Below are 15,263 nucleotides of genomic sequence, written 5' to 3'. Positions count from 1 at the left end.
TGTAGTAGGGCTGCAACAAACGACTAATTTGATAGTAGAATAGTCGATCGATTACTGAAATGAATAATCGATTATTTGGATTATGAATCACTACACTACCAATTTTTTTTATGTAGCTATTAACCTTTAATTTTAGCTTGATGTTGTTTTATGCATTTGCAAACTAACAATGAAGACAATAAAAATGAATAACATTCAAGAATTCACTGGTTTAACTATCTTCCCTGCTAATACAAATGATAAAAAAAATTAAACTCCAATATGTTTTTCCAACCAAGAATGTGCAAACCAAGGATATTCAAAGTAGCAGAAAGAAAATACAACAAAACTAACTCCATTTTAGATAAATACATAGTAAATAAAAAACATTCTAAATTTAAATGTTAATTTTAAATAGTGCAGTCTGTGATTTGTGCATTTTGTCTGTCAACACTCTGCTACAACTAAATTTTATAGTCACAGATCTTTAATGAAACGGAGGTAAGTCAGCGCCTCTCTGTGCTCCTGTGAGTCTCACTCTTCTCTGAGAGCAGATACCACTGCAGAGAAGATGTGCTCTGATGCAGCGGAGGGAAAATGTTTGTGGTAAACTTCTTTATAAACAGGTATATGTGAACAATTTTGAGTAAAGCTTCATTTCAACGGTAACCCTTCGTCCAGCTACCCTGTGTGTTCAAGGAGAACTACCTCCTAAAACTGTTAGCCAGTGAAGCCAAACGTTCGCGGGGAACAGAAAACTGTTTGGATCTCCTGTGTTTGCCGTGTTTGCAGATGATATCATCTGAAAAATGAAGAGGGTCGCTGTGAATAATAGTTACTTGCTTCCTGTTCCAGCTCCATTAGCGATTCCAGAGAACCTGCATTTCAAAATAGAAAATGTTACAGCTTGGTTCACAACATGAAGTAGGACAGAATTTTCTGTACTTCACACACTACACTAATGAGTGTACTTTTAATGGTATCTGCGCTATTTTTACACACCATTTAGTGTGCTAGTATGTGGTTTGGGACACGGTCTATCTTACAGAGATGAATCTTCTTCGCAGTGAGCCACCGTGTTGTTGAGCAGTAATGTCAAAATTTCCCTAGTGAACGCGAGAAAGACGTGTAATGACATCACCAACTAATCGACTTCTGAATTAGTTGCCAACTAATTTGGTCATCGATTTTAGTCGACTAATAGTATTATTATATTAGTCAAATAATCGTTGCATCCCTATTCTGTAGTGGAAATCACTGCATGGGCTCAGGAACACTTCTGAAAACCACTGTCTCTGAACATAGTTTGCTGCTGCATACACAAATGCATGTTAAAACTGAAATCATATGAAACCATGTGTAAACAGCATCCAGACCCCTTGTCTCCTCAGATCCTCACAAATTTTTACAGATGCACCATCGAGAGCATACTGACCAACTGTGTGACCGTGTGGTACAGTAGCTCCACTGTGGCGGAAAGGAAATCCCTGCAGAGGGTAGTAAGGACTGCTCAGCGCATCACAGGCATGCAGCTCCCTGCCATCAAAGACATTCACCACCAGCGCTGTGTGCGCAGAGCACACAGCATCATTAAGGACCCCTCCCACCCCAACCACAAACTGTTCAACCTACTTCCATCCGGGAGGAGATACAAGAGCATCCGGGCCAGAACCAGTCGGCTCAGGTCCAGCTTCTTTCCCTCCACAATCACTCTGCTGAACTCCACACCTCGCTGATATCACTACCACTCATACTGCACACAGCGGACTATGAACACTGCCTTTCATACTACACTCACCAATCAGAGCTGTTGTTTTATTTTATTCATCATTATTACCACTGCACAAATGTAACATTCTACTGCCATGTAAATAACACATCGCAACAGTTATTCTATACAGTGTACATCTCCAACATGTTCATGTATATATCTACACATCTATAATCTATTTTTTTGCATATCTATAAGTAATTTATTCTATATACTGTAATGTTGCACTATGCCTATTTATTGCACACTTGCACACTCTCTTTTTGCACTATTTGCTACTAATTGCACTTCTGGTAGATGCTAACTGCATTTCGTTGCCATGTACTTATACTGAGTAATGACAATAAAGTTGAATCTATCTATCTATCTATCTATCTATCTATCTATCTTCTTTGGGCCTGAGCTCATTTAAGATGGACTGAGGTGAAGTTTGACATTTCTTTTTGGAAATAATGAATATCGCGTCCTCGGGTTTAAAGAGGAGAAGGACCATCTGGATTATTATTAGTGCACAGTTCAAAAGCCAGTATCCATGATGGTATCAGTGTGCATTAGAGCACACAGCATGAGTGGCTTGCAGAAAGCACAATTAATGCTGAACAATATATACAGCATATGGTTTAGAGCAACATATACTGCCTTTCAGATGACGTCTTTTTCAGGGAAGGTCTTACTTATTTCACCAAGACAATGTAAGACTGCATTCTACATGCATTACAATAGCACAGCTCTGTAGTAAAATAATGCTAAACTGGCCTGCCTGCAATCCAGACCTGTCATACATTGAAAACATTTGGCACATTATGAAATAGAAAGTGCAATAAAGCAGACCCTGAAATGTTGTGCAGGTGAAATCTGATATTAAGCAAGAATGGGAAAACATTTTACTTTCAAAACTACAGCAGTTGGTCTCCTCAGTTCACAAATGCTTACAGAGTGCTGCTAAAAGAAAAGGTGATGCAACACAGTGGTAAACATACCCCCATCCCAACTTTTTTGAAATGTGCTGCTGATATCAAATTCAAAATTGGCATATACTTAAAAAAAAAGAATAAAATTCCCAGTTCCAACATTTTATATGTTGTTTTTGCATTATTTTCAAGTACACACAAGGTTTAAAGGATGTGCACATCGTTGCATTCTTTTTTCATTTACAGTTTGCACAGCAATGCAACGTTTTTGGAAATGGGCTTGTAGAATTTAAAGGGGGATTAAATTTTACAAAATCTCTGCATAATTACATGGTTAAGATGTAAAGAAAGCCATTCAGATAGTTTTGATGTAAAATTCTCTGCTCTAGAGAAACTTGCTGAGCTCAAATTATTCAAAGTGGTGGTGATAGGAACCAGTCGTCTGAAGACTTTAATGCCTCTTAAAGCTCCCTCACAGACTGTTATTACATGAAATGGTTATGTATATGCTGGTTGATACCTGAAACATTGTCTTACAATAGTTTTGACAAGGATTTGACCTAAAATATTTTTTCTTTTTATTTTTTTAGTGCATTCATGTTGGCAAGATATATAGAGGACAACATGAGGCAAAATAAAACAGTTTTTAAAAAAAAACATTTTCATTACATAAAATAATAAAGTTCAGAAGACACATGTAGGTTCACTGGTTGTGAACTGGTTGGATGTTCTAGAAATCACAAACTGTAGACATCTGAGTCACACTGATCCTCTATAATGAACTATTTCACATCAGACCATTCTGTATGATTCGCTTTTCATCTCAATGATTCAATCAATCTGAAATTGAAGCAATACTTATCATATATTCTAATATAATAATATTATATATACTTATAATGTGTTTTCTAGACATTTCTCCATTTCTTCTAGAGTTTCTCCAGGCTAAAACTGCTATTCACCAGCTAATGTGGATGTCTACAATGTCTACAATGTCCAGTTTTACAGGATAGTTCACTAAGACATATATGCACACCCTGACTTGGCATATAAAGAATAAAACTGCATACAATTGTACACAAAGTCTGGAAATCTCTTTTTCAAACTGCATCTTTTGTTAATTTTCTAAGTGAGAAGTTCCTTTGCAGGAAACAAAAGGATGCAGATTGAAGTTCGCAAGTTTAACCTATTGGGAACAAATGAAACATAAAATAAAAAATGTTTTATTTTTTTCTTTTATAGTTTGTTATATTTTTCCCCCAGTATGTTAAATTTAGCAAATAAATCAAAATGAACAGAATTGTGTTCTCTGTAGTGGATGTGTTAACTTATTTTCACTTCATCAACAAGACATAATATGAACATTGGTGTCCAATTTTTGCATGCAACTGTACATATTTATCTTTCAAATTTATGTCGCAAAACATGTCAAGTTCCCCCAATCTTTCTTTTCCTTTCTTTCATGTATATAAACACACACACACACACAAACCCTGGACTGCTATTGTACCTGCTATCAGCAGTTGGTCACATGGCAATCCAGAGGCTCTATATTTTATTCTGTGTGCCCGGGCTGACTCTGTTAGCTATGACAGCACTATTGTAGCACACCATGATGAACAGCTGCTTTCTCCAGTTCGCCTCAACTCATGTGCCATGCACTCCTGTAAGCTCTGGTTTGCATTAGGCTCTTGCTCTTAATTCCTTGCTGATTGCCCAGCACTTGTCTAGTGGCTTATGATTTAAATCCCTTTGATAGAAGCCAGGAATCAGCACATGGTCCCTCCAGCATAGACAGGAATGCAATCCCTTATTGCCAACATAGAGACTTTTCAGGAAACATAGTTCTGTTTATGCTCATCTGACCAGTTATTGGGTTTCTGGTATGGACAGGTTCCCACATCATCAAAAAATACACATACAGCACAGTGCCAAAGTCAAAGACTACCCATAATTTGTCAATTTGGGTCAAAACAGCTATGAAGTACAAGGAAATACTTCTGAGAAGATTAGATATAAGATAATCCACTTGCACAATGAAGGGGAAGGTCAAGGGAAAGTGAAAAATATCAGGATTTTCCAAAATTATACAGAAAATGGGACTCCTAACAACTGTGCAAGACCTGGTACCTGGCAGATAAAGAGTATTTAAAGCTTTGATCTTGAGAACATTAAGCTTCACTCTTGCTTCAAATCTGAAAAAAATCCCCAGGTGTTTCAATCATTTCAATGTGAGAAGACAAGTCAACACTATGAGTCTGAAAAGAAGCCGAACTGTCAATAAACTTTCCCAGAGAAAAACAAATAGATAAAAAAAGAACATTTGCACTAGAACTCAGAAACTGGACAAATCAGAAGAATATTTACAATTTAAGCAAAGATGCTGATGGTGTTCTCAGAACAATGGACTGACCACACATCACAGAAAGTGTTTGGGATTATTTAAATCCTGAGAAGCAAAAACTTCTAAGACTGAACTTTGGAGGTGTAGAAAATTTCCCTGCAGATTTCCTGGAAAAACAGAAAACCAGTGTCCTGAAAAGAATGGAAGGTGTAATAAAGACAAAGAATAAACAATACAGAAAAAGTGGATATTTTATTTAGTTTTTGAGGCTTCTGTGTAATTTTCTGCATATGTGTATTTCTGCATATTATGTTTTCCTGAAACTGAAAAATAAATAATTGTTGGCTAGGTTATTCTCCTGAACATGAGAAATACAGCAACTTGAAAAACATAAAATGACTAAAATATTACGATTTCTGTTTTTGGATGAAAATAAATAGATTAAAATAGATTAACTAGATTCTTAGTAACATTTTCCAGTTTAAGTGACCAAATTCTGAAACTACAACAGTGTGATTTGAAGACAAATATGTAAATAATGAGGTTTTTTTTGCAACTCTTCTTTGACAATCTATATTCAGTATTTAATGCTAATTATTAAGATATAAATAACTAGTGTTACATGGAGGTAGGGAGAAACTTTAAAATAGAAAAACCTCCTCAAACTTTTAGCTGTGTCATATATGTACCATACACCTGAATTATAAGATATAATTCAGATTATAAGATTATAAGAATTATAAGATATGAATGAAACGCGGTCTCTACCTCTGCATGGTACACGCAAGTTTAAACACCCCCTATCTGTCCTGCTTACCCCCTTACATAGTTCACAAGTAGGTAAAACTCACCCAGACACAATAATTCACAACATGCTGAAGTAGTATGGCCACAAACAAGCTCCAAGCATGCACACGCTGACCACAAATAATACATGCTGTTTAAGTTACCTGTCAGTAAAGTGACCTGAAACTCAACTGTGTCTTATGAATAACACTGAAGTCACACTAAATTACTGCGCATGGCCTCTCTTATTCTTAAACGCAGCAGGCTGCAAGCACACACACAGACTGACCTGTGATCCACGGGCACTTCTCTTGTGGTCCCATTCTTGCTGTGGGAGCATCTGAAGAGAGAGAGAGAGAGAGAGAGAGAGAGAGAGAGAGAGAGAGAGGATGTAGACTGTCACAGGAAGCCAAAACACTCTATACAGCTGAGCCTGTAACACAGTATCTAAAAATACAGCGAGAGAGAAAGAGTTCAAAAGAGAAAAACATGACATAGAGACAGAGTGAAAGAGAGAGAGAGAGAGAGAGAGAGAGAGAGAGGGGAGAATGTGACAGAATGAAAGAGAGAGTGAAAGAGAGAGAGAGAGAGACCTTCAACAGCAGCAGGACTCAAGGGATGGCTGTCCTACCACAACCCCTCACATACAGATGCACACTATGCTCGTACATTTTCCATTTTGTTCAGCGACGCATGCTCATAATTCAATTTCACAGTCAGGTTCGCATTTGTCTGTGCTCTTCAGTGCTTAAAGGGGAATTCCACTTCCATCTCTACATGCAGGGTGTTGTGAGGCAAAATAGCCCCCCCAAATGTTTCTGGTTTTACCAGTATTTATCAATTATCCACATTAGATATAAAAACTCAAAATGCACCTGTAGGGTCAGTGTTGTTTCTGAATAGGAAAAAATGGCAATAATTAGAGTTAGAAATTGTGTCCACTGGTTCCTATCACCACCACTGTAAAGAAATTTGAGTCAGTACATTTCTTTACAGTTAATTGCTTCACATCAAACTACTCTGAATGACTTTGTTTACATCAAAACTCTTTTATTCAGAAAGTTTGAAAAACTCATGAAATTCCCCCTTAATGGCTGTAAACTTCATGTACTCTAATTAGCAGTCAGTAGGAAGTTCTTACTGGCTCAGGACAAGAAAGAAGAGACACGGGTAATAAGGAATTTGTCGACTGTAACTAAATGTTCTGCCTCTTCTTGCTTAAAATTTGTACAGGAAGGAGCATGAACTCTCTTAAAGAGTTCAGCATGGGACATCCTGCTGCAGTTCTGAAATAATGTCACGTCAAGTTCCACAGTGTCCAGCGCCAGGAAAGTGGACGTTTATAAATACCGTGGGAGCTCAGCCTAAGAATATATTCCTTCAGAGTGAAAGGAGAGGGAGTAAGCCAAACAAACAGCATTCTGGCTGTAGTTCATTGTATGCAGCAAGATAGGCCGTTAATCAATAATATTTGTGTCCATGCTGCCTACTCTCAGCCCTGTCACTTGCCTGGGACACTATGTGACCTGGCACCATTAGCCGACTTTGCGTCTACACAGCTGGTTTTACGAAAGCACTGTACCAAGCGACCTGTTCATAGCCAGCACACTGCATAAAGTGTAATAATAAAGGGCATTGTCTAAAAAAACATGAACAAACTGGACTCTATATTGATCACTGGTTCATAGCCGAATTTTTGACTGACTTGGACTTGTGAACCTATACCTTAATAATGTTTATTTTATTGAATTTACCAAATGTTTCAGTATTGACTGTTTCAATAGTGACAATTTTAGCTCATTTTCAGCATAACTCATAAACACTAGCCAATACATGACCAGCCAACAGCTTTGAACAGTTGTACACACATAAAATTACATTTGTCTTCATTAAAACACAAAAAAAGTTTACTTAGTTGCAGAAAATGTGCTTTGGTAGTGACTATTCTTAACATTACAGTCTCTGTTCCTGCTCTAAAACACAGGGCTGTGTCTAAAATAAGGCTCCGTCTGTGGATTAAACTCTTTTGTTTTTCAGTATTGACATGAACACATAGGACAGCCTTTTTAAAATGAAGTTGTTTTGATTTAAATGTAATTTATTTTTATTCCAATTAAATAAGCCGTGATAAATGTAAAATTTTTGCTTGTGCTTGGTGTATGGATGTGATTTTTAACAAATTTATTTTCTTAGAGCTTTTCTAAAAAAAGAAAACACATTTAACAGGACACTACACATGAGGCTCAGTAACTATATAAAATCTTTTTTTTTAATTGTATCCTTTGCATTTATTACAGCTTCCATTCTTTCAGGAAACTTTTCAGTGTTGGTGGTCTACTAGGTCGTCCACAGTCTTGGAAACTCCTGTTTTATCACTTGTTTTTCTTTGACTTTGCCCTTTTAATGCTAGTGGATTATCTTATATCTAATCTTCTCAGAAATATCTCCTTTAGTCATTTTAGATGGACATGAGAAACAAGTTTGAAGGCAGCTTTGGGTAGTTTCTTGAGTGATCAACATCTTTTGCTTGAAGGATCCAGGTGAAATGTTTTGTTTTTAAGGAGCATTACCTGCTAAGCAACATACAACTGAAAACAAATGCCAGAAGATTTTAGGTGTGTCCCAGCTGTAGTGATTTTTAAATCAATGTCAAAAAAACATTTTTCTTTTCATGTGGCTATATTTGTCCTATAAGATTTGCACTTTATTCTTACGGCACTTTATTTTTAGCAACTTTAATAAGCTCAGTTTGATCTTTAATATCTTTTTGAGTTTCTGTTTAGCCCTTTATTACTTTACTGTTATTCTACATCTTGTTTCACACTTTTCAAGTTTAATCAACTCTCTTGGAGGCTAGAAGCTATCACTGCTACACTATGGATTGATTCAAACCTTAGACATTTTAATGTACTTTGAAGAAATGAAGAACTTGGATCATCTTCTTTACTAAGCATGCTGAAAAAGGCTTAACTATAAGATACCAGTGCATTTGCTATACTAGGTTTAATCGACGCTCTTTGGAGGTTAAATGCTAACACTGTTATACCATAGATTGACAAACATCTTAGAAGTTTTGTAAATTACTTCAAATTATAATTTTGTTTTGCTGCTGTTCATACAGTGAAAAGTGGTAACTTTGATTTTCCTCACTCAGGGTGCTGTAAAAGACCTGAGTAGCTATGCTTGAGTATGTTATGCTAAATCTCCTGGAGATGAAATGCCACCACGGTTATCCCATGGGCTAACTGATACATTACAGGTGGTGATCTTCGTCACAGAGGGTGCTACACAAGACTTAAGTAATACTGCCTAATTTACACTTTTTATTGTTTTTCACTCTTTGCACTTTGCCTTATTTCTCTATCCGATTTTGTTTCGGCTTGTATTTATGGAAATCATTTGCGTTTGAAATGTGCTATATAAAAAAATCGCCATGCCCTGCCTTTAAGATTGGATGTATGAAAGGGATAACATGGCAGTAGGTTCGCAAAAGTAAAGACTGGACAGTACTGATAGATATGATATTGTACTTAGTGTATAAAACTGAAACAGTTTTGACTGGCAATTGAATCTTACTTTTGCACAGTACTTTGCTTCCTATGGTTGTATTGATATGATTTATTTTTATGACATGATAAGTCAAATTTGTACTGTAATATCACATAAATTTCTATAGTTCGCCTTTCTTGCTTGTATATACTAGAAAAGCAAGCTCCACCCCTGAACCGAGGTCATTGTCCTCAATAGTTTACTCCCCCACACACACCATGAGAAGATTAGTTATCTCTCTCTCTCCTCTCCCTGTTTCTTCTCTGTGTCAAACATCAGCATCAAAGAGGAGGTCCCTATCTTTGACTGTGCATCGGCGGGGCCACGGTAGATTATGTAAGGTTATGTAATGCTCCTCATCCTCTGGCTTGGTCATGCCTGTTCCAGCACCGGAGCTTCAGGAAACCACAGCCATTCACAAGCTAATATCATGAACTACTTCTGTGTTGTGCTGTTCTTTACTGTCAGGCAGATGCAGCACAGATCTCTCCAACAACCAAAAATGTACCTAAACTCATACTGCAGTGAATATATATGAGTCCTTTATATTTAAACTTGGTAGCCATTTTCCAGACAGTTAACATTTTATTAAAGCAAATAATAATGAACATGTTTTTCAATGAACAAGCGCTTTTGCTAAATGAACCTAAGTGAGGGTTAAAGACATGTACCAAGATAAACAGCAGAGATAAATTGGCTAAAACTATATAAAAAAAACTTCTTTATAACAAAGATTTTTAATGGATGACTTCCAGGCTGTCCCAAGAACTCTTAGACCATACTGTATTTTTTCCCAGAAAAGGCAGCAGGCCCAAGGTGTGAAACACAAGGTCAGGGACCACCTCTTGGACTGCCAAAACATCTTAAATTCTAAATCCTAGGAAAATGAATTAATTATGACATTATGCTGCCCATTAGGCAAACAGAAACTGAAATACAAATCCAGGGAAATGGTCATTGTTTAGCAGCTTTACCCACATTTGGTGAGCTTCTATCTTTGGTGCTGTTGGCTAACTACAGTTGCAGCTCTGGTCTGCCTCTGGGTGGTGCTGTAGCAAACTGGTTCTCTCAACAGGTCCTTTGTAGGCTAGCAACTGTAACTATGCCCAAAACTTTAGAATGTGCCGCAGCATAATTGTAACTAAAAATTGCCCAACTTCCAAAGAGATTGGTGGAAAGAGTAAATTGTTATTCATTTCTGAAACTGAAGACAAAAAAGGAGATGTGTAAGAGCTCAATAAATGTGTGGAGGAGCACATTAGCAAACCAGAAATGAGTATTTCCAATAGAAGAATAGTTAAATCAAACATTTTGTTGCATTTGAAGCTAGCATCAGCATCAGTGCCTTTACGGTGAGTTAGCAGACAGTCAACACTGAAGTAGCCAGCCAACATGGGACGTCCGAATATAAGGAAGTATTTCACACACGCTGTTTTTCTTTTTCTTATGTAACTGTTAAAAATCCAAAATTTCTATTCACACAAAAACGGGAAATAAACAGGAGCAACAAGAGGCTTTCCAAGTTGCTCTCTCCCAAATTTCGGTTGAGAAAGCACAATATTTGGAGAGGAACACATGACTAAAAAAGATTTTGGTGGCCACTTTAGTACACCCTGATAAACATGGCTCTGTGTCTTGTGAACGAAAGCAGAAAGGATGAATGAAAGTGAAAAGGTAGTGACAGGGCCGAGAGGCGTTCTCCCACTGACTTCGGCTCACTAAGTGACAGACGATGTAATCTTCATAATAAGTCAGATGATGCACTGTTGCCTTAATTTAGCATGAAAGAGATGCTGCCTGCTTCTAGCATAGCCTCCCTCCCTCTCTTAGCACCGTCATTTGACAGAGCCAGACGGTGGTTTTCAGCTGCAGCGGTAGCAGGTGAAGGAGGGGCTGGGAACAGAACCTGGTCCCTACTGCACGCCCATTACGCCTCTAACGCCTTTTTAATAATGCAAAGACTATAGGAGGGCTGGAAATCTCACGCATACTCAGCAAAGAGGCCACCACTACATTAGCGCTCACTTCAAAATGATTCATTCATAATTCGCATCACTAACCTGCACAGATTGCCCACACACTCCAACGCTCTATTGCTTCACTTAATTACTGGGAGTGGGCTGTTTTTCATGGAGGCTTTAAAAGTGGAAATGCACACTCAAATAATAATGGATCAAATCAACAGTAGGTACAAAGTTTGCTTGTCCCCATGTAATTATCTACTTAGCATGTGCATACACATCGCAGTGAGAAATGCTCTTTTGGTTGAACTAATGGAAGGAAGCCTGCTCTACAGTTATATCAATGACATTTACGGCATCAGGCAGTCCCTCTCGTCAGCAGCAACTTAAAAAAGTGCTTTGTTGTCCATTCAGAAAATGTATCCTAGCTAGTACAAATAGGTTCCAAAGAACCGTTATGCTATGACCCTTCCTGAAACAAAACACAGAGCTGATACCTAGAAAAAAGATACAAAATATAGATTTAAGACAGCATTAAGTGTAACACAACACATTTCAACAAGAGCTAGAATAGTGTTTATTTAAGTGCTTCACAAAAAGATGTGTCTCCAGGCGACATTTGAAGACAGTGAGGGACTTTTCAGACAGCACGTGGAAGTTTGTTCTACCATCTAAGTGCCAGGATAGTCTTGATGCACTTGAAGCTCAAACAGCTTCATTAAAGCAGCCTCAGGCCTAGCACAGACTAAGCAAAAGTAAATTAAACTCAGAACCTAGCTTTCCGAGCAGAAGACAAACCCAAGTCTGAAAACATAAGCACATAGATTTCTGTAGCGGATACTTTCTCAATTTATCAGCCTTGTAGCTGCTACAATTAACACCTGGCATGCCTGAAACTACTAACTGGAACTCAGCACTAGGTTCACCAAGACAAGCTTGAGACTAGCACAGTCTAAGCCAGGAGTGCTCAATTCTGGTCCGAGAGATCTATCATTCAGCAGAGTTTGGCTCCAAACTTAATCTAACATACCCGATCCTTGTAATGAAGACCTTGAGGGGAAACAAATTACTGAAGTCAGCTGTGTTGGATCTCTGAATTCTCCAGAGTGGTAGATCTCCAGGACCAGGATTGGGCACCCCTGGTCTTAGTAAAAGTAAATTAAACTACCTTACCAAGCAGAACATAATACAACAAAACACAAACACACTGCACATATGCTGTCATGGCTTTTAACTCTGATTTACTCATAGTAGTATGCTACTATATAATAGTAAATATAATAATAATAATAATAATAATAATAATGATAATAATAAAACTTTATTTTAAAAGCGCCTTTCAAGACCCGCAGGGTCACAACAAAAAAAATTAAATCATGAAAAACAAAAGATAAAAGCCTGAAAACACTTTTAATAATATAAATCAGGTGACAGAACAATTTGAATAAATTAACTTATGAATTCAACAAATTGTAAACTGAAAAAGATGAGTTTTGAGACAAGATTTAGAAACAGAAAAAGATATATAAGTGCACAGTTCAAGGTGGAGACCAGGCACGATTCATCATTTTTATACCAAAATCACAATTTAAAAGAGTGCAATCTCTCTCTCTCTCTCTCTCTCTATATATATATATATATATATATATATATATATATATAGTGCTGCTCAAAAAAATAAAGGGAACACTTAAACAACACAATATAACTCCAAGTAAATCAAACTTATGTGAAATCAAACTGTCCACTTAGGAAGCAACACTGATTGACAATCAATTTCACAGCTGTTGTGCAAATGGAACAGACAACAGGTGGAAATTATTGGCAATTAGCAAGACACACTCAATAAAGGAGTGGTTCTGCAGGTGGGGACCACAGACCACTTCTCAGTACCTTTCTGCTTTCTGGCTGATGTTTTGGTCACTTTTGAATGTTGGTGGTGCTTTCACACTCATGGTAGCATGAGACAGACTCTACAACCCACACAAGTGGCTCAGGTAGTGCAGTTCATCCAGGATGGCACATCAATGCGAGCTGTGCCAAGAAGGTTTGCTGTGTCTGTCAGCGTAGTGTCCAGAGGCTGGAGGCGCTACCAGGAGACAGGCCAGTACACCAGGAGACGTGGAGGAGGCCATAGGAGGGCAACAACCCAGCAGCAGGACCGCTACCTCCGCCTTTGTGCAAGGAGGAACAGGAGGAGCACTGCCAGAGCCCTGCAAAATGACCTCCAGCAGGCCACAAATGTGCATGAGTCTGCACAAACGGTTAGAAACCGACTCCATGAGGATGGTATGAGGGCCCAACGTCCACAGATGGGGGTTGTGCTCACAGCCCAACACTGTGCAGGACGCTTGGCATTTGCCAGAGAACACCACGATTGGCAAATTCGCCACTGGCGCCCTGTGCTCTTCACAGATGAAAGCAGGTTCACACTGAGCACATGTGACAGACGTGACAGAGTCTGGAGACGCCGTGGAGAGCGATCTGCTGCCTGCAACATCCTTCAGCATGACTGGTTTGGCAGTGGGTCAGTAATGGTGTGGGGTGTCATTTCTTTGGAGGGCCGCACAGCCCTCCATGTGCTCGCCAGAGGTAGCCTGACTGCCATTAGGTACCGAGATGAGATCCTCAGACCCCTTGTGAGACCATATGCTGGTGCGGTTGGCCCTGGGTTCCTCCTAATGCAGGACAATGCTAGACCTCATGTGGCTGGAGTGTGTCAGCAGTTCCTGCAAGATGAAGGCATTGAAGCTATGGACCCCCCCAGACCTGAATCCGATTGAGCACATCTGGGACATCATGTCTCGCTCCACCCACCAATGCCACGTTGCACCACAGACTGTCCAGGAGCTGGTGGATGCTTTAGTCCAGGTCTGGGAGGAGATCCCTCAGGAGACCATCCACCACCTCATCAGGAGCATGCCCAGGCATTGTAGGGAGGTCATACAGGCACGTGGAGGCCACACACAATACTGAGCCTCATTTTGACTTGTTTTAAGGACATGACATCAAAGTTGGATCAGCCTGTCGTGTGTTTTTGCACTTTATTTTTGTGTGTGACTCCAAATCCAGGCCTCCATTGGTTAATAAATCTGATTTCCATTGATGATTTTTGTGTGATTTTGTTGTCAGCACATTCAACTTTGTACAGAACAAAGTATTCAATGAGAATATTTCATTCAATCAGCTCTAGGATGTGTTATTTGAGTGTTCCCTTTATTTTTTGAGCAGTGTATGTATGTATGTATGTATATATATATATATAATCGTTGCTGTTGGAAGAAAACCTTGAATCTCCATTTTTGTCTTTTTTCAGTTTTGGCATAATTGGAAATGCCTGTTACTCTTTACATTGCATATAAATTTCATAACAAATGGGCAAAATGAAATGACCCTAAATTACTTGGTAAAAACACTGGTTCCACTGACTTACATTAGTACGGTTCTTTTTTCCTTCTCTGGTAAAGTTACCATTTTGGAGATATGAGGGTTTTTTTCCGACAGCAGCGATATATGTATGTGTATAGTGTATATGAAAAGAAAAACACACAAAGGCTTGGACCTCAAGTTACAGAAAGTAAAAGTAATTTAAGTCACAGCCACAATATTGGTCAGAAAAATGACAATCAAACTGCCCAAATTTATGCGGTCATACACAGTCTCAGCGAATTCAGAAGATATCAGTCTCTTCCTCCTTTTCTAATTTTTACACATCAGCTGCACTGCCTCATCTAACCTGGAGGAGGTGCTATCTCCATGATAAACACATACTACATGGAAGGTCACCATGCCCCAATGCCAAGTGCTGGCTGGAGGGGTTATAAAAAGCTCTCGAGCATTGGGCTGTAGAGCAATGAACCTGCCTGCTCTGGAGTGATGGAGTGCCATCCGATACCTTTGGGATAAGTTGCATTTGTAACCTGGAACAAATCCAATATTCAGCTGTTGTGGCTCAATGCAAT

General features: G+C 38.6%; 1 protein-coding gene across 2 annotated transcripts in view; it reads right to left on the bottom strand.

Moving 5' to 3' along the window:
- Positions 1 to 15,263, bottom strand: part of pde3a (phosphodiesterase 3A, cGMP-inhibited) — a 111,498-nt gene that overhangs the window by 45,968 nt on the left and 50,267 nt on the right. Inside the window, exon 2 of one of the 2 annotated variants that reach the window (XM_017710635.2) lies at positions 6,081 to 6,131. The exons of the other annotated variant lie outside the window; for it this stretch is intronic. Coding sequence (XP_017566124.2) covers positions 6,081 to 6,131 — 51 coding nt within the window. The remainder of the gene's footprint in view (positions 1 to 6,080; positions 6,132 to 15,263) is intronic. 2 annotated transcript variants of the gene reach the window in all.

This window comes from Pygocentrus nattereri, chromosome 1 (assembly GCF_015220715.1).
Source record: "Pygocentrus nattereri isolate fPygNat1 chromosome 1, fPygNat1.pri, whole genome shotgun sequence".
Lineage (NCBI taxonomy): Eukaryota > Metazoa > Chordata > Actinopteri > Characiformes > Serrasalmidae > Pygocentrus > Pygocentrus nattereri.
Note: the sequence above shows the minus strand (reverse complement) of the source record. Positions and strands in the feature narration are given on the sequence as shown.